Raw genomic sequence first — 25,998 nt, forward strand, 5'->3', positions numbered from 1 at the left:
GTCAATCTGGGGACAAGGCCACCTGAATTAGTCCTTCTGAGAAACATAGCTTACCAGAGTAGTGTAAATATAGCCAGGAATTATTTCTGGTGACACTTTTTGGAAGGCAAACTCATTAATATCTTTAATTAAAAGCCTGCCATTCAAATATAAATCTGAAACACTTCTTCCTTTCTAAGACTTTAAAAAGATAATTTGAATCACAAGACTACCATTTAGCTTTTGGACTTTGTAGTACTTTAAAAGAGTCAGCTCATGAAGTTCTGAAATGCTGTCTCATATACCTCGCTGGAAATGCATGGTGGTTGCTGGGACCCTGAGAAGTTCATGAGATGCAGTCTGAAGGCTAAACATGAGGGCAGGATGTTGCAAAGATGTGACAAGACTAGACAAAAGGACAATGTTTTTAATTGTGCTTACTAGTATTTTTTCCTATTACAATTTTCAACTGGAATTTGTGCCCCACAGAAATCAGCTAATAATTTCTCTTTCTTGCTCATTTTTCTGAATGAGCAACTTGCTCTGCCACTTCTACGGGTATCTCTATGACTGACTTCTTCCCATCAAGGCCATCTAAGTATAATAATCCTTAAATATCAAATCTTTACCAGCCCTCTCTCTTCTTTCTGTAGCTTTGACTCTTTCCCCTACAGCTATCATTCATTTTCTTCACATTATCCTTTATGGACAAAAAGATCTTTCTGAAATCATGACCCATCAATTCCTCTTGCACAAAAATCTTCTCTCATGGAAGCAGAACTACATGTGCCTTGGAAGTTTATAGAAGTATGAAAGTAAAGTAATACATTGATGATTTAGTCAAATCCAAAATTTTATGATTTATTATATGGTTTATATGGCTGAATCTGTGGAAGATACCTGTCTTTCTAGGCTGTGACTAGATATTGAGATGCTTGGAAGCCATAAAATACAAGTAGGGAGCTGGCTTCTGCAAAGCTTACCTCACTTTTCTATATGATGGCCCTACTGTTTGGCTCAATGGTGAAGGGCTCTTCTTAATTTAATTGCATTCAGTTTAGTGTCTTTTTCGTGCTATTAGAAAGAAATCCCAAGCGACTAACATAGATGTTTTTCTCCTCTATCTCATGTGACAGTAACATATTAGTCAGTGCTCTGAACATTCCCCACCATGAAATGAAATGGAAGTTTTTTTAGATGAAGCACAGCAGGTTTCCCCTTTATAAATCCAGTTTTAATTTCATTATAATTTTTGGGGCAATAATGTAGATAATATAACTGATAGATTTTTTTAAGTCTTGACATCTATATGAGTAGAAGTGGAAGCAGAATTCATATCAGCAAACTAATACTACCAAGAGAAATTGCAAACAGACTTTAAAACATGTTTTAAAGAGTCTCGTACTTACTTTTGTGAAAGTTGGATGCTATACAACAATCTTGCCAAATACGTATTATGTGAACTCACCATGTCCCTAAAATTCTATTGAAATCCTAGCAAGCTGAAGATATAGAGGAAGTAAATCTCTGCCTGTAGTTTTTTGTTACAATAAATAAAATGTCTGCTATTTCCATTTACCTCTGAACCTGCAACATGAATTCACTACTTACTTATTGGAAACAGCTGAAAGAAATTGAGAGAAGAGGACTGAAAACAAGCAAAGATCAGATCTAAATCAAAACCCAACATATTTTAAGTTTTCTTTTTCTAGTCCATTGACAACTTCATAACCACTTTACTAATTTTATAGCTGCAAAACCTATGTCACCTTATATTAATCTTATATGTTCCCCTGAGTGTTTCAATGTATGTACAGAAAACACTATCTTCTATGTGTTGGTATTATGTCGTATATCAGTGTCAGTGAAAACTTGTCGTAAACTCTCTATATTTTGTTCCAAATAATTTATTAAACTGATATTGTTTCATCAGATGACCCCTATAAACCTTGTATGGAAAATGGAAAAATAAATAATGCTTTATGAAAACGTTTCTTGAGAGGATAAATAATTCAGCGTAGATAATGCATCTTGAGCTGATGAATGTAAAGATTTATGTAGAAAATGTTCCAATATTTATTATAAGAACTAAGACAGTAAGTCGAGAAAAATTTCTTCTTTCCATACTTTTTCTTTCAGGTCTTAATCTACATTTAGAATAATCTGCATATAGAAAAAGACTGTACATCTCAAAACAAGTAACCTTTGTGAGAGGAAATCAGCAATATTTGCAATTACTTAATAGTTCTTAAAGGTGCAGTCATGCCAGGTGCAGAGTACTCTCAAATTATAACGTGTTCATCAGGTATTGATTCTTTTCAGCACTTCTTCAAGACCACCAGAACTGTATTAAACCCTAGCAATGTAGTTCTATATATCCATGCAAGGGAAGAGTTCTTTCTTGTGAAAGAACATACTCAATAACATGTCAGAGAGTTTGAAGGTATTGCATATTGCAACATTCATTCTTCATTTTTATTGATGTTAGGAAGGACTTCAGAAGTATTTAATAAATTCAGTAGTAAGTGCCATATCATTTGGAGACAGTGATGCACCCTACATTTGTTGCTGCCAACTTATGGTTAGTAAAGCAGACATAATGTCAGTTTGAAGGTTATTTTGCCATCACACCTTATAGGTGTCATGGTGATAGCTGATAATATTTTTAAAACCAGTAATGTGATTGAGATAGTCACTACTGACAGAATGAGGTGGGAGGACAGGTTAGTGTCTGGACAGAAGATGTGCCCCTTGCAGCAACAAGTAGTGCAGAAGCACTGAGTTCCAAGAGGTAATTTGGAAAAGAGGAATTTATTTATTGTTTCTTGTCTTTATCCAGGCAAGTAAAGTCATGATCTCCAGACAGGGTGCAGCTTGCTTACTTTAAATATTCTAGCCTCAGCAGATGTTCTGTCTTCTGAATATCTGAAGATAATATTCAACTAGTTTAGTTTTACTTCAGGAGATACAGTGATAGGTTTCTTCAGCTAGAGAAAAGCTGCAAACTCTCCATTACTCTCTTGTCGAATGCCAATGCAACAGCATGTGAAAAACATGGGGAAGACTTTTAAGCTTTATATTCCTGTGCCCTGATCTCCCTGCAGTGGGAAACGTAACAGAAAGTTTCCAAGAAAAGAGGACATTGAGAAACTTAATCTCCTTTCCACTGAGGCAATCTGCCAGGAAAGACCTACTGTAGGCAAAATTTGGGCAAAAAGCCTCTTCTCAGAAAACAAGTTTGGTTGGGGAGGAAACATAAAGACAACTGGTCAAGTCCTTAATTCCTTATTACGTTTTTCTTAACCTTGGCATTAGTGAAGTAATACAAGCCAGGCTTTCAAAATCTGGTTCAGTGTTTCAAAAACACATTGGCTGAATTTAAATGTATTTTTAGGAATCAAAACAAAAATGCAATTGAAAAGCTGGGAGGGCTGAGCTCACACCTTCACCATTGCAGTAATTTGGCTGGAGAGTGTTTCATGCTAGTTAAATTTGGGACCAACTAGCCATAGCCATATGACCAGATTGGTAGTGGTAGCAGGCTGCTGGAGGGAAAGAACACTGGAAAGTGAACTCAGATCTACATGAAGATAATGGGATACATGTGAACAATTTTGGGAATTTTATCAGTGTCAAGATTTTAATTAAAAATATGCCAGTTTTACTTTTCCTGTATGCCATTTTGCTGTGTACCTTGCTGACTTTCCTTACCTTTTTTGGTGTCTGTAGTTTGTTAATCTGTTTTATTCTGAAATCTTTGAGAAACATCTTCCACCTCTTTTTCTCTAGCAGCCTTTTTAGCAATAACCCACCTTACCTCTTTTTAAAATTTTCTTTTTTTGCGTGTTCCTTATCTGTAGATTTTCCTGTTTTCTCCATATAGATTTTTTGCCTTCATCTTTTCCCATCTTTGCTACAACATTCTCCCTTTTCTCTATGTTTCTTGCTCCATTCCTAAGAACTTTTTCTTACATCTGCATTCTGCCATTCCAGAACTGGATCTCCATCTCTCCTCTCAAGTAATAGACTGACTGTGGTGGGAAAGTGATGATCTCTTTTTTCTTTTCTTTTTGCTAGTAAGACATTGTTCTTGTCTCCTGTTGGGCAAAAGGACCAGGCAAACCTCTTTTCTATTCTACTCCATAGCGGGCCTTTGCCCTATGTGGTCTGGGTGTGGTGAGCTCAGATAGCCTGCTGATGCTTTCATTGCATGGGCCACAGGGAGGGGATGTACCTTTCATTCCCTCCCCTACACAGAGCCCTACCACAGCGTCAAGATGACAAGAATCACTGAAGCAGAGGGATGAAGCCTTAGGGCGGGAGGGGGGAATAAATAATGGATTGTTCTCAACCCTCCGTACTGCATTAGGCTGCCAGATGATTGCTTATTCCTTGCTCCCACCCACACGCTTCATGCCACCACCAGCATTTTTGGTCCTTTGTGGCTGAGGTTGTGGGCTAGTCAGCTGATGAGTCAGCTCTGCTAACCAGTGCTTTTCCAGCTCCCCATGACAGGGATAGCTTTGGCATAAGAGTTTCAGCCAGCACTATCTGCACGGAAGATGGGGGCCGCTTGGGCACGTTAGTTGATTTATTTAGAATTTTACCATTCTGCAAATAAATAACAGGTTTCTAGGGGTGTACAATTCATCTCGTCTTGTTCTCTTTGCACAGTCTTCAATGCAGGAAGTTTTGAAGCTACACTCTATATACCATCTGTTAGTACGGGAGTGTGGAGTTAATGGGAAATTCAAACTTTGAATAGGTCAGGAAATTCAAAGATTTGTTCTCACAGCAATTAACTACATGTTGGTCTCAGATGGTACTTTAGCTCATTGGGTTAATGTGCAAAACAAATCTTGCGCCACAGCCGAGTTCCCCCACCGCAGCTGAACTTGGCAGAGGGACCAAGTGGGAGAAGAGAGGATCAGAACTTCAAAATACCTTTGTGCCTTCTCAATGCTGGGCAGGCCTGGGCCTCTTTAGTGCTTCCCAGGGGTCAGAACACCCTCCGGGACTGGCGCATGCAGCATCTCACAGCTCATGTCGACTGGGGAACATCTGGCCAATGGAAAATACATCAGGCAGAAGCATGTTCCAGCTGCCCCGTTCCCAGCCTGCCCCATCCTGCTTTGACTCCATCAACTCCTGGATGTGTTGCTGTGGCTGTGGTGCAGTGGTTAGGCACTCCAGCTCCTTTTCTTGTTCTCCACATCTGGCAAAGGCTTTGCTGTGCTAGGACAGGTTGTATGGACCACCACATGTGGAAGGCTCAGTCACAACTACTTGCTTTAAACTAATTTCTGCAGCTGCATTATTTGCTGTTCTCTTCAGTTTGCCTAGTACTAGAATAGTTCCAGGCATCCTTCAGCAGTCCCGGCCAAGTTAGACCTTAGTTTGCATTGCAGTAGCAAAACGCTTTTTTTCCTCCTTTTTCTGACAGAAACTGTCTGGAAAGCACTGGGCCATTATAGAAAGGTAGCTGAGCATCAAGTATGTACAGTACATTGGGGCAGCAGGAAGAGGGTGAGGGTAGAAGCAATTTTGTTGAGTATGCTTGCCGTAATTTTTGCAACTGAGTTACTCAGAAATCCTTACATTATGATTGTAATGACTGTAATTTGTCACAGTACTTAAACTTATTTCTAATGAAAGAATACCTCTTAGTAGCTATTTAAAGTCAATTTGTTTATTAAATAATGAATTATAGTGCACTAATATGAAATTGTTTGATTTTGGATTATTAGTTGAAGTATAAATGAACTGAATTGCATTTCTCTGGATAATTTTCAAATTAAATAAACTTCACAGAAGGACTAAAAAAAGTACTGTACAGGCAGATTTACAGCTAATACAAATTACTGTATGCATGTTCTCTTATATATCTATATATCTATATAGAGATATATGTATCTCGGTGGTGAACATATCCTTGACTGTCAGGTGCAAGATATCAGAGCTGAGGAGAGAATGAGGCAAGTTTGCAGTAATTATTTGGAAATTGGCATATGAGAAGTCATTGTTTATCTTGACTTCACTATACTAAATTACTGACCAATTCTTTCTCTAGAATTGCAGGTCCAGTGGGACTTGGGCACATGTGTGTCTTCTTACATGTCCTTAGAAAATGGAGCAATTGACTACACTGTCTTTGAGTAGAAGAGGTCATATTCTTGAAAAAATATTACAAATATTTTATTTCCATATAATAAGGGATATAAAAAGGACTCTCAGTAAGGCAAGACTTTTTAAATACCAGCTCTGTGGCCAGACTGCTCTGCAGAAAAGAGCTGAGAAGCAAGTATTCTAGCAGCTGCTTACCCCGAAATGCCCATATGAAACTCATTGTTGCTGTTACCAATGATTTCTTTGCCAAATGTCTCCAGAAGAACGGTATAATTTGTTTGTAAAAGTAAGGTAGCATAACAGCATTCTCATGTATCTCTTTCTATAACTAGAAAGGAAAAATTGCCATGTAAATTAAATATTTGCATTAATATCCAATGCTCCTTCACTTTAGACAAACCTCTGGCTATTTAGCCAAAGTTCATAAATATGGACAAAGTCACATCTCTCTTTAGGTAGGATTTGATCCTGTAAATTTTTCATTTTCATGGGAAGTTGTTGTAGTGGTAAGTGAATGGGTACAAATCAGTAACATAAGACTCAAGGCAACACCTTCAGAAGTCTCAGAAATCTTTGAAACTGTGGCCTATCTTCAGAAATGCCTGTGGCTTTGTCTGCGCTGGTACTGCTACCCTCGAGGTCACTCTAGACACTGTTGACACCCTCCCTTTATAGACTGGTGTCTCTGTCTCATCACCTCCACCAGCACTTCGTCTGAGCTGAGAAGCTGAGGTGATGTGTCTCAGGTTACGCCTGCCTCACTGCCCAGCCTTCCCATCCATGACGTGAGTGCGCTGATCTCTGATAGTGAGGTCCACCAGTGGTAAAGTCACAATCCTCTGTCCAGCTTCCAATCTAATTCCTCTCCGTAAATATAGGTGAGACCTGGAGCACAGATAAGGCCAATATTAGGGTGTCATTAGTTTCATATCAAATTTAGGTTATATTTTGTGTAAACGGCAAAGTGCCCTGCAGATGGGAGGGGATCTCTCACATCAAGGACATACACATCGAGGTCAAGCCTAAAGTGTAAAAAGCCCTCATTTTGGATGAAGCCAAGGGTACTTTACAACGTGTGAGTGCATCTCCAGGATCCCTGAAGCAGTCCGTGGCATGTATGGGCACACCTGAACAAGCTTTCACCTGTTAAGTGTGTCTAATAATAGCAGGGCAGTGTGCAAATGAGTCATCTCATCCCACACTATGAGTCCTCAATAAGCTTAGTGCTGTGCCCTCATTCCTATTGTTACTTACTTAAGCTGGATTATAAAGATGGTTTGGGCAAGCCTGTTTGTGCTGTCTTTAAATGAAATGTGTCTGTGTACTAATCCTTACAAAATATCAATGAGCAATACAGCCACCATAATTTTTTAATTTGTAGGCTCTGAAGTAATTTAACAGCTTTTGAAAACTTTATTTCAGGTAATTAGTGCAAATAATTAATGATGGAATAACAACGGTCGCTTTCATAGCGTTAACTGCTTGTGAAAATAGGCCAAGCCCCCCCCTTCATTGGGTAGAGTTGACTTATCATAAGAGGAAAAATATTTTAAACTTTTTTCTTTAAATTTCCAACTGCCCCTCATCGTTCAAAGGTAATTCTATCTACCACCTGCAAGACTTGTCCATACGAGATTACTGTGTTGGTCATTTGAAGGATGCTCAGCTAAAATAAAGTAGGATTTTCTGACCTAGGAACAAGCTCTAACTAGTACTTGTTGTACTTTCATAGTATTCCTTCAGAATCAGTTCGTAAGCCTGTTTCCAGGTCTAGCATTTCTGTGTCGTGTCTCTAACGCTGCAGCAGGGCAATGTTTAGTTCAGGGCAATTGTATCTGTTGTTTATTGAATCTAATATTTGTTTGACTGTTTACCATGGCTTTTAAATATCTTAATTAGCATAATTCACAGTAGCACATGGTTAGCAGACTTGGACCTTTAAGATAATAAAAAGGAACAGGCTAACTAAATATTTGTAAAAGGTGCCAGTATCGTTTAGGCATTTGACTTCAGCTTTTATTTAGTTCTACTCAGGCAACATTATTCCATCCAGATAAAACACCAAGCCATGCATTTATTCCCTGCTCAAATTGAAATAAAGTAGTCTCATGGCATATTTGGGGGAATCCCAAATATTATTGCAAATATGTAATAATATGCACGTGCCCTATATCTGCGTGGGTCGAAAGGATGAGTTGCCTCTTTAAAAGGTTTCTGTGAACCTGTATTGTTATAGTAAGCTCTGGTAGGCGAGGGGTTGCGTGACTGCAGCAGACTCATTTGTGACCTCAGAAAAGTGGTTATGAAAGTGATCTCTTGATCAGAGGAATAGAGCTCTGCTGCCTGCCAGACCAGCAAGGCAGAAATGAGCCTCCTCCCTGCAAATCTGCCCCGGCAGGAGAAAAAAACCTTCTTTTGGATGCAGCATAATGATTCCTCTGAAAAATACTCAGGCTTAAAACAAAGTGGGCTCTAGAGTATATATTATCTCCAGCTAACTTTCACATATTTTAAGAACATGTGCAAAAGCATCTTCATTTTTGCAATTTGTAGTTTTCATTTTCTGCCTTAAACCTACTCATATTTTCCTTAGTGTAGTATAATAAGTCTTGTTTCAGTGGTTACTGGACTGACTGTAACAGTAAGCCACAGTGTATATGCAATGAAGATCATATTATAACTGATGAAAAAGCAATATAAACTCCTGTTTATGTCACATAATGAATGTAAAACAGATCTGATGTGTCAGTAAGAAATCACTCTTTTTTATCTAGAGGAATTTGGCAGAATAAGAAGCACTAGAAGTAATTCATGTATCATAATTATTTTTATACACACTATTCACCTATCATTGATCACTCAGTGAAAGCTGCAATTGGCTATAATTGCCTAGAAAGTTGAAGCTATAATCCTATATGTTTCATGAGTGAGAGACAAGATTCTTGTCCTTATCCCATAAGGAATACTAGTTATTTCTTGGGTAACTTGCTATGAGTCAATTTAACAGGCACCTTTGTTGGAGTCAGACTTGCCTGTTCAAGTCAATAACACATATGCAGAAGAGTTGAAACTGGAGAAAAGGTTATATTTTATTAGCTAGGACTTTGTTTCTCAAATACAGAACATTGGTTGTTCCTTATTTTCACATGGGACAAGTCTGATAAGAACTCTGTCCCTGCCTTTTAATTTTATCACTATATCTAAGTAATCTCTGGTTTTAAAAACTGAAAAGCAAATCAAGGCAGGGACACAATTTACAGTCTTAGAGCATTCAAGTATTACCTTTCCTGCCTTTTTTAAAGACAGTATTTTTTATTATGCTTAGAAAATTTGAAGGTTCTAATTCTGTTTCTCAACGTCAGGACTGTGGCACTTTTAAAAAACGTAATGCCTCTTGTGCTAAGGGAGAGAGAGCATGTAAGCACACTACTGGCCTGCTTAGGGTCATTAACATGTGCTTGGGATCTTTTTCTGAGCATGGAACCTGGCTGCCAAAAAAGGCAAAGCAAAACCTTTGTGAGGAAGTGAAAAATAAAGGTTCTTGTAGTAATTGAATACATCGTGTGCATGCATTTTCTATTTCTGCAGAAGGTTCCAGTTCTGCAAAGCAATTTATTTTTGGACAAACCATAATATCTTCTCTGCAGGCCCTCTGTCTTACAAGGGATTCCAGTTGGGAACAAGGTCCATCTGCTTGGATAGCTTTGCAGGACTAGTCTTTAAATGCATACATTAAAATCTTAGTCTGTATAAAAACACATTTAACAGATACAGGGATCATAACATCAGTTTAGGGTTCTGGCAGTTCAATTTTTGACTTCTGTTGTTGAATAGTTCTACATTTTGAGCTTTTAGGTCAGATTGTCATGCTACTGGTTTTCTTCAGCATTCCAAAAGGCTTTGGAATATAGTTCAGGGTTTTAAAATTATCCTGAAAATTGATTCTGAAATAATTTTTTTAAACTTTTAGATAATGTTCTTGAAGTTTCATTTTCTGTATCTTGTCTCATCACGTTTTATTACTTCTTGAAATAGAAAAGCCAAAGCTCAAGGACCTCCTCTCAGGCGTATTTTTCCCACAACTTGTTGGATTTATGTAACCTCTCAAGGCTTCATACAGTCAACCTCGTCATGGCAGCCTCCACAGACAGCAGAAAACACCAAAGAAAAGCAGCTCTGCCTTAGAAAGAGAGCGCTGTGTTATGTAGGGTGTGTGTCTTTATTGGTGGTTCTGCAGCAGTGTGCCGTGATATCCAGCTGACTTAAAGGTGGAGATTCTCATATTTCCTCTGTCAAGTGTGTTTGCTTATCTAAAGTACGCTGGTAAGCAAATGTGTCTTTGCCTTTAATATTGGATACAGTATGGCTGCTATATAAAGCAGATACTAAGGAATTGCTCTTATGATATTTCTAACTCTAAAACTGTTGGATCCAGATTTGGTTTTCTGGGTAACATATGCACATCCTGCGCACTAAGGTCTCAGCGTGAATATTTTAGATGCAGTGTTTATTTCATCTTAAAGGTTTCCTTTATCCTCTCCAGATCATGTGCATTGGCTATTTTTAAACAGTCTCTTGGATGATATACTGGCCTACTGACACATGTTCTTTCAACTCTCTTTTAAGAGATACTGACTTAAATTCCTCTTGGAGCTAGCAGGTGTGAATTTAGCCTGTTCCTTTCCATGCAGAATGCTGCAAACAAAATTATAAAGGGAAAAGAGTGATATAAAAGCACTAAAAATGGAGGAGTGGAAGCTTAGGAGATAGTCTGTTGGAAACACGGGCCTGGAAAAGAGGTTATCAAATCAAAAAAGGCTAACAAAAATTGTGTAAATCTCACGTAAGTTAGTAATGGTCAGGTTGCTTTAATCGAGAAGGGAAAAAATGTTTTCTCATGCCCTCTCCTAGTTGTATTTGTTTCCATGCTTGGTTTTTTATTTGATTTCATCCTTCAGGAATTGATTCCTAAATGTTTTAAACTGCAGATCTAAATTGAAGAGGGTAAAATTGTGCACATCTTCTGTAGCCAATAGAGACTAAAAATGTTCTGATATTCTTAAAGTAAATCTGTTATCAGGACTTCATTGCATTTCTTCAGTAAGATGCAATTCTTACAATCACCTTTTAAAAAGCAGGAAAGATTCCAGTAGACTGCAGTAGCTTACTTCTGAACTGAGCTTTTCTCCTAGCTGTCTTTTCAGTAAAAATGGATTTTGGTCTCATTACTTATGTTTCTGAAAAATATTTCAGACTCAAATTTATTTCAATAGGCTGTTTATCATTAAAGAAATTTTTTGTTGTTTGGATGCAATGATTAGTCACAAGCTGGTCTTTCATCATATGCTTAAATTTAGTCACATACAGGCTTTCTCATAAGGTTCTGATTTTTCTTATTGTCACTTCTGTGATATACTTTGTTTCGCATCACAGATGCTGCTCTTGTTCATCTGTTGTTTATTTTCTGTCTGCAACAAATTTTGTGGACAAGGTCATGGCATTGCAGTGAGAATATAACAATATAGGAAGTACACTACTGTGTCACACCAGTGGTCCGTCTAGTTTGGTATTCTCATCTCCAAAATTGATGTCTTTTATCTGCTTTAAAACATTCTTGTCCTAGTGTTACCAGGCACTTCACAGGCCACATATTGTGGGGTTGCGTGAACAGCAGTTTTGCATTCAGTTCATCCATTGCCCTTATAATTTTGTAAACCTCTTTATTACACCTCCTCTCATCCTTCTCTGTAAAGTAAAGCCATTTTAGCCTCTCCTCAAAGGGTGACTGCCTCTGCTGTGGACATCAATGTCCATTGTTGTATTATTTTCCTTGAGAGAAAAATAGCATAATGACAACGAAATAGTATGAACCACACCAAAAGAGGACTGCATTCTTGGGCATAGAGAAAAGAAATTCCGAAATTCAGAGGATATAGAGAACTCAATTTTTTAAATATACCTGGACAAGGGAAAAGATGAACAGCTATTCTTCCAAGAAGCCATTATGAAGGATGTTTAGGCCATCTGCTCCACAGGTCCTAGAATCAATGTGTCCTGATGTGCTGTTCCTCTGAATATGTGTATATATATCATGGGTGTGCTGAGATCCCACTCAAGAAATCAGGATGTCAGAACACACTGCAATACATTTAAGGCTAATGTGGATTAGTTTGGTGAAGTTGTGAATGAAAACATAAAGCTGCATTGATTGTACATTCTGAGGTCCTTAATTCTGGAACTAACTAATGTCAAGCAAAATTTCTAAGTACAGAATAGTTCTCTTAAAGTTATTTTTTTTTCTACTCTAAACTTATGCTATATATCTCGATTCTGATTAATGGACATATAATTTACAAACTTAAGGGGCAAGGAATTTGTTGGAATCATCTTAATTTTTGTAAAGGATGTGGATATTGATTTGAAAGTGGACTAAATGGTTTGCAGATTTCCTACCTGAGGTTGTTGATAACTCAGGATTGCAATCCATTTTGTAGTTTGACAAAATAACCCATTTTCATTTAGCTTTTATGTGTTTATTCAAAAGGGTGTGTGAGCAAATACACACTCAGACAAGCTAATGTATTACAGCTTAATTAAAGAATGGAATAGTACACAGATAAAATTAAGGCCCCAGGACTGAACCTATAAATCAATAGGTTTCCATCATCAAGTCATCATATTTAATGTTGTTGATAATCAAATGGAATTGTGCAGTAAAACAGAAAGATTACTTGGAATAAATCTTATATCTTGGGATAATTTTGGAGGACTACGTCTCCAGCAGTCTTATAGCCAGTACTGTCTACCAGACCAACTTATAACTCAAATATTTACTCAAAGTGATGCAAACAGATCTCTAAAATATCTCCCTTGCTAATGTGCAATGTGGGGTTGTCTGTTGGGTAGATCATCTGTTGAGTCATATGAAGAAAGGTTGCAACAGTAAGCTACAGAGAAGAAATGTGCTTTCTAGACAAGTTTTTTTGAATCTGTTGTTCATATAATTAGCACACAATTTTGTTTCACATGGCGACACAGCTTTTGATTGGATCTGTGATCCCTCAGAAATTATGGAATGAGGGAGATGTTACATCCCAGACTACATAAAAACATGACATGCAAGTGTGATTTCTTGTGAGCCAATTATATGAGATACAGATAGAATAAACCATCAAAGACCACTATAGAAGAAGAGTTAATAACTTATTTTGCATATTCTCCATATACACACACTTTTTATGACAGCTACTTCACCATTCTCAACATTTCTTAAATTAGCTTACACATTTTATAAACTGAGAATTGTGGAAACAGAACTTACCCTGACACTCATTAACCTAAAATATTAAGCAGCTCTTTACCTTACCAAATTAATCCTGCTTGTAATATAATGAAAGTGTTCCTGGAGGGAATGTGAAATGCCCATTACTGGGGATACTCAAAAACCCTGAGCATCCTGAAATTAGCTCTATTTTGATCCCGGTGAGGTAGACCAGATGACCTTCGAAGGTCCCTTCCAAAAACCTACAACTTCCTAAGTCTTTCTGATTCCCTGTCCTGACTGAATTAACAGACCTGGGCTCCCTACAGGTAAAATACTTTCCTAAAGTTTCACAGGACTACTTGCACCACAGCACAACTGAACATTGGCAAACAATAGTTTTCAGCTTCTCAGCTTGCCTCATCTAAATTGTATTTCCCAAAGGCACACAGACCTCTTTTTCACATGCAAAAAAAAATACCCTGAACTTGGTCACCTCTGCAAAAAGTCCTCCGTTTGTGTTTCTTCTTTCACCCACACCTGGATCCCGATGCTACATTTTTGCTGGACTGCCTGCCCTGGTGTCACGCCAGTTCAGTGACAAATCTATTTGATAGACAAATGGTCTATCAATCATTAATTCCTACCCCAAGCTGGTTCTCTTCCTGACACAACCTTGCTCAACAGTTAAGTTGAGGGAAAAGATGAGACTGATGGGTTTTAGTGGGCAGTGTGAGGAAGATGGTGGATTTTTTCTGGGAACTGGAGAAAAGTACACTGGAGAAAAGGACTTGCCCAAGGCAAGAGGTTCACCCTTCTCCCTTTCTTGTCTACTGGAAACCCTCTTGAGATCTCATCCTTAATATCTTGTCTGATCACCGCTAAATCTTGTAACGAGTCAGATCTCTAAGGGCTGATGTTTGTAGAAAAACTATAGGCATAAGAGTTTTTTCCCCTCTTTTGTATTTTTTTTTGTTTTGAAGAAATAATTTCCATGTGTACTCTTACACACACAGACGGCACCGGCAGCTGGATCGCTGTTTTAGAAAGTTTATCTGATCTGCAATAATTTCTAAAATCACAAAACCCTCCAGTGGAATACAGCGAAACTGATCATATTGACGATCGCTCCAGCAGAGTGTTTCACTGTTTGCAAAAGGATTTGACTTCAGGGAAACACTCCTCACTCTTCGCACGGCGGACTTCCTCCCCTCTCCCTGCTGCATGAGAGTTATTTTTCTGATCCTCTACTTTAAGCTCCTTTGCTTTTTTTAGGCAACTTCCAGATATCTGATACAGTATATAATGAGGAATTAGGTTCCATTACACGAAGGCTTAACCTTCTCGAAAAGCATTCAGCGCTTGCCAGGAGTCATCAATATTTAACAGCTGTTGTTATTATGAAATACTTCATAGGGTAATGTGGCTCGTCTGCTCGCACGCAAGGGTTTGAACGGGCGCCAGGGCCCTGTCAGAGCCGCCGGGAGATTGACAGGCAGCGAGGCTTGCGTGACAGTAGGGCTGGGGTTAGTCAGCAGTCTGCCTCCTCCGCAGCAGGGACTTCTCCTCCCCCTCGCCTCCCCGTCAAAAGGGCTCCTCCGGACGGTGTGCGACGCAGGCTGGGGGCTCAGAGGGGAGAGGTGGCCCCACCAGCCCCGCGCAAGGACCGTGGGGAGAGGAGGGCTGCAAGGCGGTGGCATCTCTTTGATGCCCCTCTCTCGTGGGGGAAAATGGATGAGGCTTGCTGGGAAAGGGGAATAAACGGTTCTGAAAGAGGGGACGGGATCTGGAAAGCAAACAGTTTGGTTTGTACCTTAAATAAATGTCATGCTGTACTCGAGAAACTTCAAAGGGAAGTCAGATTTCAAAGCATCTCTTAAGAAGAAGCAGACTGAGAAAACCGCTAAGTTGGGAAGAAAAACTTTGCATTGCTGTTAGTATAATTTCATCTGGTGTTCTGGTAGCCTCCACAACAGGACTGAGAACCATACAGCTTTTATTCAGAGGGTGCATTTTGGTGCTGATTTCTTTCCCTAAGCATTTGCGCAATCTGTATGTTGTGGCATTTCAAAGTGCAAAAGTCCCCTTCATACTGTTTGTCAGTGTAAAATAACTGTTCCTTACGCTGTATACTGTTTAATTTCAGTGTTCATCTAATGACCTCCATCCTAATTGTCGCTTGGTGTTCTCTGTAACACAGCCAGAGGAAACAGACCATTTCAGTTCATGGCTCTAGGTTTGTTAAGCAGAATTGTTCATAACAATTCTGTTTCCTAGTCAATTTGTTTTGTTATCTTAGTATTCAGAGTAACATGCATAGCTGATTCTTCCTGCAGCTAGAAGATCCAGGAAGAAAGACCCTGTTCTCACTTCCTTTCAAGTAACAGTTACCAAAAGTAAGACTTGCATTCATAAAGCAGTATCTCTGAACCTGCAAGCTGAATTTGGGTGTTTTTATCTGCCCATTTTAAGAAATAATTTATTCCCTGGTCTCACAGGTACTCCTTATAGAAAGACTTGAAACTAATTCACCTGCATCATACTGAGTCTGAAGAAGACAGTACAGTCCCCCTCTTACACCCAAAATCAACCTGGGGAAGGCATTCTGTTCAGAACCAGCATCCCTTCACTGCTCATTTCTCACCTGTGCTTTTGCTTGGTGCAAGAAGCCTGAGTAGTGCAAGGCACCTAGGGTGGCTAGGGTACAGTTTGCCCACACATTAGTTTTTTTCAGAGCTTAAATTGGTAGGTAAATTCACTAATTATTTTCTGAAGAATGAAGGTCATGCTTGTGTGGGATGAGGTATAGAAACACTCTGGAGAATGTAATCCCATGGGTTTAAAAAGTATGGTTTTATGAGTGTTCTGAAATCTCCATCCCTTTGAACTAAAGTGCATTCTGCAATGAATAAGTGTTCTGTTATTTCTGAGGGAAAGGGAACGTCTGGTTTCATAATGCTTCTGTAGACTGTGTTAGGCAGCTTTTCTCTTCGTTACAATATTCCAGATTTGGTTTTCAAGCCAAGGAGTTTGCAAATGCAGATAGCAATTCTTGTATCAGAACTGAAGGCTCAAAAGAGATCTCAAGTTTTTACATTGTTCTGGGCAGAGACAGTGCAGCTGTGAAAGATTCAGCAGCACTGTCTGAGACAGCCCCATGCTCCTTCAAACAAACTTACCATCTCCTTCATGGACTTTTTTTTCTCCATTAATTAACTGTCAGTTCTAACTCTACATTTTTTTTTACTTTCTATTCCTTTCAATGTTTCAGATCAGAGATTGAAACAATGTCCTCAGGTCTTCGACCTTTCCTCCAGGAAATCACATTGGCCATTTTTCTTAATTTTTTTCTTCCTCCTCTTCCTAGCTCCCTTCCCCCCCTCCCTGTATATTTCCACAGTGTTGTCCTTCTGTAGGACCCAGCATTTCCAAACTCGTTGGCTTTTAATGTTGCATGGGATTGCACCACGTTCACTAGATCGCATGAGCTTTCAAAACTGTCGGCCATGTACGTGTATATCAGGTATTTATGGTATCAATATGCTCATTCATCTTCTTTGGCAGAACAGCTCCATCTTCTGTTTTATTTCATGTTCTGGAAGTGCAGGCTCGATAAGCTGTGCTCAGAAAAAGGTCTCTGACGGTACCACTTCCCATCTCTTCAGTTTGCCAGTTTTGAACCTAGTAGGGGAGCACTCTACACTGAATTGCTGACCATCTTGTTTAAAGAGTTGCTTCTCCCACAGAAAGCAGTCCAAGGCTCCCTAAAGCTAAATCTCTCAATTTTTTTAACAGCCAGCAGCATTCATTAGACTGCCTGCAATATCAGCTTTTCTTCTTGCCCCATTATTGATATATGGGAACTCCAACAGCCTATGTTCCCCTCAGGTCACTGAGTCATCCTTTGTTGTTTGTTAATTTTAAGTTTTCTGCAATTTGCTCCTCCCTGCCTACCAGAGGCAGTATTCATGCATGCTCCAATCTTTCATTTATTTTCATCATCATAGGCTTCAGTGTTGATCCAGAGAGAGAGAATTTTATGCGATGGCTAATCTTGATCATGGCTATCTTGGCATCAGGGCCTTTGCTATCAAGATACTCATCATAAGCAATATTTACTGTCCTTCAGTGCTCTCTCTTGATTCTTGGTGGTGACAGGGGTATTGTTAGACTGCTCTGTTTTTGCTGTTTTTCTGCCTAGTCAGATAACATCTTGTAACTTTCCCTCATCGGCCTGTCACGTCTTGCTTTTCTTCCTCCTCCTCGTTTCAGGGATCTGCGTGGTTTTCTGCCTGTCTTGCCCTGCTTTCTCCAGGTGACAGGCTATCACCAGCAGCAGTATCTCTTCTGAGCTATCACTGCAGTATCAGCCCAGCCATGGGTGAATTAATCAAGCATTTCCAGTGCAAGGAGGCAGAATAAGAGTGAGCAGTGAGTGACAGCTCTGTTGCCTCAGGTGCAAGGAGCAAACTTTTCCGTCTCCCTAGGAACATTCACTTCTTGTCGCAAAGGGTGTTATTTGTCTTTGATGGTGCAATGGGTCTCCTTGCAGTCCAGGCCAGTGAGTAGGGCATGTTATGAAACGGATGTGTGTGGCCTAACATATGGGTAACTCTAACAGGCAAAATAACATTAAAATACTTTCCATTTGGAGATGGAATTTATAGTAGCCAGACAAGCTTCAGAACAAACATCTCTTGTGTTCTGCTGCTGTGTTTGTATGAGCCTGAAGGCTAAGAAACAGGCAGGGAGCTCTGGCCTGCTCAGCTGGGTAAGATAATAGTTTCCACTAACGATGCAGTTCAAACGGGTAGAATTTTCACAACGCCAAAAGAGTGCATCAAAGAAATAAACCTTCGTTTCCTCTCACCCCTCCCTGTTCATCCTTTAACCTGCACAAAGACCTCAAATCACCATGTCATTAATTGCTAAAACATCTCTTCTCAGGAGGGAAACTCTGGAAGAGGCCATTGGAATAGGGGTTGGGCTTTTAAAAATCGTTGTCACAAGGTATTTAAAAGATGTGTGGATGTGGCACTTAGGAACACGGTTTAGTGGTGGACTTGGCAGTGCTGAGTTGATGGTTGGACTTGATGACCTTAAGGGTCTTTTCTAACCTAAATAAGCCTATGATTCTATGAGTGTTCTTATAGATAGGTGTAGCAGAAAGCTTGGCTGATCAGGGGGACAAAAAAAGCAACCATTTCCAATTAGTTTAAAAGGTATATCAAATGAAAATGTAGATTTAAGAATCTCTATATGCAGTTCACAGCAGCCTAGCTTACAAGTCTGAAATCCCAAAATTATTTTGGCTGGAAAACATGGGTAGGGGTCTGTTTTAGGCAGCTTGGGATTTTCCTTATGTGTTTTCCCATGCCCAGGGGAGGGATTTGTTACATCTAATTATATGTTCAAGATGATTGCCTTGGGGTAATGACTGACATCACTTTCAGCAAATATTTACAATGTAAGCTAAAGAACATCACGAATATTCAGTCAGTGTTGCTTTGCATTGCCATCATCTGTTGTAAAATGCTGATGTATCTTGCAACAATCCCTCACTAGGCTGTTAAATTGATAATGGGCTTTTGCACAGGCTCAGGGGCATTAGAGGCTTGCTATCTGTCTCCTTTTCTTATTCTGATTTGGTATAAACTATTTCTCCCCATCCCAAACCTTTTTTTTTTTTTTTTATTAAGCGTCTCTGGCTGTGGCTATTCCAGCTTCCCTTTAGCTGGAAGGGAAAATGTAAATCAAATGTCCCAGATAATCTCACCAGTATGCTCTCCTCTCTCATTCTCTCTGTGAAAAGGAAAACAAATAGAAAACCAAATCTCTGTTTGTTACCAGGGTATTTGTATGACCCAACTCTGGAGTGGGACAGTGAAGCTGACTTAATTTTTACTGAGCAAATGATAAAGAGAGGTTCCTGTCATACTCCTTAGATGATGCAGAAGACAAATTACTAAGTGATGTCAGCCTTCTCAGAAATTCTTTCATTATCTCCAGAAATGAGATTGTATTTCAGGGATTTTTCTGTAGGATATATAGATAGGAAGACTTGGAGTATTCAAATATATATTAGATCAAGCAATGTGCAGTAAGAGAATTCACTAGTTTAGTATCCAATGAAAGCTTTCATGATTTTTAGGAAAAACATATGGAATTTTAATCTGTAGTGAGAGCTTTTTACGAATTTCATGGCATAAATGACCTGCTAAAAAACAAACTTTAAACCTCTGTGTAAAGATGAAACAGTTTAAGAACATTCTCTTGAATCTTACAGTTAGGCTGGAACTTGTAGAAGTGAGTAGAGTAAAGCAAGACTGAAAACCAACTGATGTCAAGAAGGTCAGCATTGAAAATAAGAAAGTTATTTCAGTCCCTTGTCTTTTGAGCTATATAGACATTTTTCTATATTGTCATAATACATATTTTTATAAACCAAACAACTTGCTAACTTTCTTTTGTTTCTTTCCTGTGGGTTTTGGTTGTTGCTTTATGTAGAGTAGACTAATGGAAAAAATATGTTCAATAAAAAATGTGATAGATATTTCATATAAAAAGCATCTGGACTGCAAAATATGTATCTCGCTCACACAGCAAAAGAAAGTTGTCAGTAACTGAGATCCAGACCACAAAGACAGTAACTCCTAATTAAATCAATGCCTGTTAAGTGCCTAAATAAGAATTTTAGTCTAGTGGCCCTAATCACTATGATTTCTAAATTGATAATAACTCTTTCCAACAGCCATTCAAGAAAAGCACTTTAAGAAGCAAGTTGGCCAAACAATAAAAGAAGACAATATATCTAACAAGACTGCTGTACAAGAAGGTGGACTTCTACTAGAAGTGAGTGAAAAAATGCTGTTTTTTCTGGCTGTAATTTATTCAGTTTGTTGATATATTCGGGCTGATTATTTGTGGCAACTTTTGGTCAGTCTTGGTGTGAGTCTTTCTAGAATCACACTTGTGAGTGCTTCTTGCAAGAGCAAAACTGGCAGTTTTGACAGTCATGGGCAGTCTCCATTTGGGCAATTGCACCTCGCACCTTTATGTCCTTGACATTATCAGTGAACTCCAGCAGGTCAGTTCACAGTTCTTTTTCACTTTTAGGTTTATTTTACTTGGCCAATATTTTGAGGATGTCAACATGAACTGTCCTGGATTCTGATCTGAGTTGAGAATATTCTAGGATATTTTAGTTTATCCTATTTCCTCAATTCTGTTCTCTGCACACACACCGTGTGCACAAAAGTTATTCCTTCTGAGTATTTTTATCCCCCTTAGGACTCCTCTGTATTGGCAAAGCAGCATAAAGGGGCCATACTGTTACTGAGAATTGGATCCATTTATCTGAAGGAAGAATTAATACTGCTGTGAACTACTGAACCAGCTAGAGCACAGCAGTCCATCCCAGATACATCTGCATTTCAAACATATGATGTAATAATGCCTCTTATACACTAAGGTCCTTGGAAATTCCTATGTGATTAAGACTACATATGTATAGTTGTTTTGGATAGGATAATATTCATGGTATAAAAATTATGTTTTAATGACAGCTCTGAGATATATGTAAGTGTAAATTAAATAGTAACCTCCAGCAAATAATTGCTGAACTGTTGAATTAAAAATACATTCTATCATGAGATTCAATACCATAAGTCATTCAAGTCTGTGGAATGGAAACTGGCATCCTGCTTTCCTTCCTCTTAATACTTTAGAAGATTTTAATTTTGTATTCCAAAGCAAGTGACACGAGTATCTGATTAGTTAGTACTAGTGCCAAAACAAGATGTTTGGCTATCAGGCATTATTTTGCAGTCATTTCCATTCTCTAATGAATAGGGAGTAAAGGTCATACAATAAAAGATAAATATGGTGAGTATATAATTTTTAATGAGGGTCTCCTATACTTAGTCTATGTTTTGTTGGATGTATATTACATGTCTACAAGCTATAATCATTAGGGATCTTCAAACAGTAGCCCTACTTCCGTGAGTACATGGAGAGAACACTTGCACATAATTTCAGGTGGGTTACAAGAATCTAATACAGAATATGGTGATGGTTGGCTTACTGCAGAGTATATAGGAGTCATATTCTCTTTGAATATAGGGAAGATATTTTATCCTGGATCATACTTAATGTGGATCATTAACTGGTTGATTAAGTGCATGTTTATATGAATGTACTTGCCAGCTTCATTTATGGGAATGTCTGACCTAGAATAAGAGGGTGAGTTTTCCTTAGGGCTTGTTGGGAATGTTCTCTGAGGACTGAGTTTGGGTCAGGTCATAATTCAGTGGTTATGGCACACGAAGAAAAGAGTGTTTTTAAGTTGTTCAACCAAATTCACCATGTTGGTTATGAGGGACTGTGGGGTTTTAACTAAATAGTCACATTTGTGATTCCTTCCAAGGAAAAGCAAATAGTGGTTGCTGTGCTTTGTATATTGACTTGTGAATCTGACCACTTTACTTGCACTCAAAAGATATTTTTCAGCTGTCGAAAGTCACTTTCCATCTCATGACAATGCCTTGCACTGTGCAACCTCTCCTAGATGCTTTATATAATACAAACCAGAATAATCTGAATCACCAAAATGTGTGTGAATAATATTGTTCCTGAGTGCAATGTTAATGGAAAACCAGGGATAAAGGCTTTTATTTATTTCCTAGAGGGTATGGTCCCTCTGCTCCATGAATAGGTAGAAATACGGAATACCAAGAACTCTAATTACTGGTAAATAATATATCTGTGACTCTTGAGTCTTGGAACAATACAATACTTCCCCTTTCAGCTTGAAAGAAAACAATGGAATTAGGCTGTCTTCAAAGTATGTTTAAAATGTTTTTTATTTCTAAAGGCCTTTGCCACAACATGTGTTTTTTATTTATGATTTTATGGAGCTTTTTTACAGCTATAATCAAATAGCTTTCATCAGCAATAACAGAATAAACAATAATACCAGTTTATCAAAGACTTTTTAGTGGAGCACAGCAGGTATTTAAACAAATAATTTCTTACAGTATTTTAAGATCATTTCTTCTGGATGAGAGAATCTTTTCTTGCCATCTTTGTTTCCCTTTGGAGGGAAGGGGCAAAAAAAGCTGAAAGAACCAAAGTCTAATTTTATTAATTTTTTTTTTAGGATACCCCATTCTCACAGTATTTACTGTGCTTGGAGACTTCAGATTCCAACAGTTTGACTGCAGTAATGATTTTTAACTTTGCACTTTCAAAATATTTTCCAAGACAGGTGGTTTTGCAACCCTTGTGCCACATGCCTTTGGGCAGAAAAGGGCCATATTCAGCTTCTGAAGCCTGTTACTGAATGCTTAAGAAACACTGGGCCAAACCCGTAACCAGAAAAATGAGAAAATAAGTTGTATTGGCAGCCAATAAATCCAGATAGAATTTACGGGGTGATGGGGTGGAGAAACATAATAAAATGGTGACTTGGAAAAATAATGAATCACTGGTGGGTATCTAGGCAATAGCCTTGACTGCAGCAATCATCTCGTGGCTGTTGGCCACCTCCTGCTCTTCACCCCTTACTGCTATACTCACAGTCTTAAGACCAGACTCAGAGTCCACACTGCGGTGCAGGTAATTCCTTATCCCCAAGGCATGCATAACTGTCATGTGTTATACTATCCACTGGAAGAGTTGTCCAGAGGGAGGGCCTATATGGACTTGTTTTCTCAATGACATGCAATCAGGCCTCTGCTCTTCCTCATCACTGATACTGTTTCTTGCTTCACTTGTATACTAAGCAGCACCCTGCTGAAATTGTCGCTTGGTCTTTACTGACCATTTCACAATTGCTCCTGCAGTTTTTCTGCTTGTTATGGAAGAATCATTGATGTTCAAATTTCTGTATCAACCCTTGCTGCTACGGAGGTGCCTTGATGGGCTTTCTTTCCTTCTTTCTTATGTCTTTTGCTCTTTTATGCTGTAGGCTGCAGTGTGGGATTTATGGCATCTCTGTCACTAGATGTACGGACATAATTCTTTTCTGGTGTGAAAATAGTGCTTTATAACCAAAATGTCATAAAAATTATAAAGATATACGGACAATCCAGGCAGCTCCCAAAAAGATACTAGTGGAGTAAGACTGTTCTATCATGCCCCCTCTCTCTGATGAAAACTGATTAACGCCAGACCTGGCCTATTTTGTCATTTCCATGCTCACTGGCATTTCAGACTCTTTCAAAGAAGATTCATGTTGATTTCAGGCTCTTCCAAGCCACACTTTTGCACAGTTTAGGGTCAGATTTCCATAAGTCCTCTACTCTTAAGGCTTCAGGGCACAAGAATCATATTTCTGTGGTTTTGTCTCATGTTTTTCTTCATGGCTGCATTGAAGATGCCACTCAGCAGACTATCCTGGTATTTCTTATTCAGTGACACTGTACCTTCTGTTTCATATCTTTATCAATGACCTCGATAAGGGGATTGAGTGCACTGTTAGTCAGTTTGATACAACATGAAGTTGGACGGGAGTTTTGACCTGCTCGAGGGTAGGAAGGCTCTGTAGAGGGATCTGGAGAGGCTTGCTACTTACTTACTCACTCAAATTTTTAGACAAAGACTGTCAGGCGTCTGGCATCTTAAATATCTTAAAAATATTAAATTCACAGACATATGGTCTTTGACTTATTAAATAAATAAACCTCTTCGAAACCATGAAAACTAGGTTTGATGGTGCAACCCTTATAATTTTCCACTGGTATTAATAATCTTAGCCTCATTGCATTAGCTACTTAATCATCTAAAGTTGGGTTTTTCAAACTCAGCTTCCATGTTTTGTAGGCATGTTTTCGTTCTACCACTTATCAGATGAATTTTGCTGATTTGAGTTGTAAGTAACAAGACTAATGAGGCAATTCAGGTTATCTAGCTACCGAACCAGCAGAATTTGTGCTTTGACAAAAACCTATAGCATAATCAGGTCTAGAGCCTTTATCACATAAAACAGGAACTTTATCACACAGACAAGTCCTTTATAGATTATTTCTTAATTCCATATCGCAGGTTAGGTCACTACTGTGAGTAGGAAATTTTGGTTCTTGCTTAGTAGCTCCTACTGAACTCAGTGAGGTTTTTTCTTGACAGATTTAATACCAAATAGAGCCCAAAGTCTTCAAAACCAATAAAAGTCAGAATTCTTATGCAAGCAAATAATTCAGGATTTGACATAAGGCAAGTTTGAAGCATATTATTTAACATTATGTTGTTACCTTAAAAATGGGTGTAAATAATAATTTTTCTGGCAGTTACTTTGAAGAGAGAGGTGTATGTGCACATTTTGGCACTGAAAGGTATCTCCTGGTGGCCTCTACTAACACCTTGAACTAGAGTTCAAGTTTCATTCCTACAGAGTTGGAAAATGATACATTAGAAAACATCCTATTGGTGCTGTTCTTCACTCTGCATAAGGAAATAACATAGGAAACCCTTTTCCCACTTGGTTTCCTGTAATTTTTTTTGAACTTGTTAGTGTAATTCCACTTCCTCCTTCCAAACTGATTTATGTAATCAGTACTGGATAAAATTGTACTCTTGAAAAAGGTACTTCAGTTTGAATTTCAGTCTGAGAGCAAGAGATTTTACTCTTCCTGTTATTTTTTAATTTAAACTTGAAAAGGAAAATTGGGAGTCCCACAAAAGTGCATGGTTATTATACAGGCTATGACCAAGGCACGAACTTCAGAAATCAAAAACTGGTAGAGAAAGACTTTTTGGTTTATTCTGGTCTGGAATTCCAGTGGTGCTGACTTGTTTAGCGCAGTCCTTCTAAAGTAAATCCTGTAAGATGATGATGCAGTGCTTTACTTTTTAATCTACTGGTTTTAAATGGGGCCATTAAAATAGGAAAAAATTCTTACAAAAAGCTCATAGCCCTAGTGAAATTTTTTTTCAGTTAATACAACTTTTAAAAGTTACCCAAACAACCCTTTTGCTTTCCTTTGTTTTCAAACACAAACCTTCTCCCAGTAATTCAGATGACATAATTTAAGCTGACATTAGTCACTTGGTATGACTTACAGAGAATTTATCCATTAAAAAAAAGCGCCATAAATGGGGTTAGGATTGCCTTTTTATCACGTGCGTACATTCACTTTTTTCTTGCCAGGCACAGACAAAACACAAAGGAACACTTCAGAGGCCTTGATCCCTTTTTTCTTTCTTTACAAATAGGCATATTTCTAAAATCCAGACTTGAAATTTGGCATAGCCACAGCTCTGTGCAAAAAACATCCTTTTGTTGCCCTTTAAACAAATAACTAATGTTCTCGCTTATTCCTTTCTTCTTTTTTTTTTTTTTTCCCTTCTCTAACAAGTCTGGACAGAAAAGCCACGACCGCTAAATACCATTTGCTCTCTCCTCTGATCCTTAGTGTTACTGTTATGACCCCAACAGTCATGATGCTGCCACAGTGCTGAGGTTTCTGAAGTACAGGAGGTGGCACCATCCGGCTTGACAGAGGCACAGAGCAAAATAAAATCATGTTATGCTCTCCCTTCAGATTTTCAGCCTAAATTTGAGACAAGTGATAAAAGATGGATTTCTGCGGGCAATGCTGTGTGGAAATAATGAAAAAATGGTAACCACGATTCCC

At 38.5% G+C, this 25,998-nt stretch overlaps 1 protein-coding gene across 1 annotated transcript in view; it reads left to right on the forward strand.

Annotated features, from left to right (window-relative positions):
* AHRR (aryl-hydrocarbon receptor repressor) overlaps positions 1 to 25,998 on the forward strand; it is a 65,832-nt gene that overhangs the window by 19,142 nt on the left and 20,692 nt on the right. The window contains exon 3 of the mRNA XM_017813173.1: positions 20,118 to 20,218. Coding sequence (XP_017668662.1) covers positions 20,118 to 20,218 — 101 coding nt within the window. The remainder of the gene's footprint in view (positions 1 to 20,117; positions 20,219 to 25,998) is intronic.

Source organism: Lepidothrix coronata, unplaced genomic scaffold (assembly GCF_001604755.1).
Source record: "Lepidothrix coronata isolate B3197 unplaced genomic scaffold, Lepidothrix_coronata-1.0 Scaffold40, whole genome shotgun sequence".
Lineage (NCBI taxonomy): Eukaryota > Metazoa > Chordata > Aves > Passeriformes > Pipridae > Lepidothrix > Lepidothrix coronata.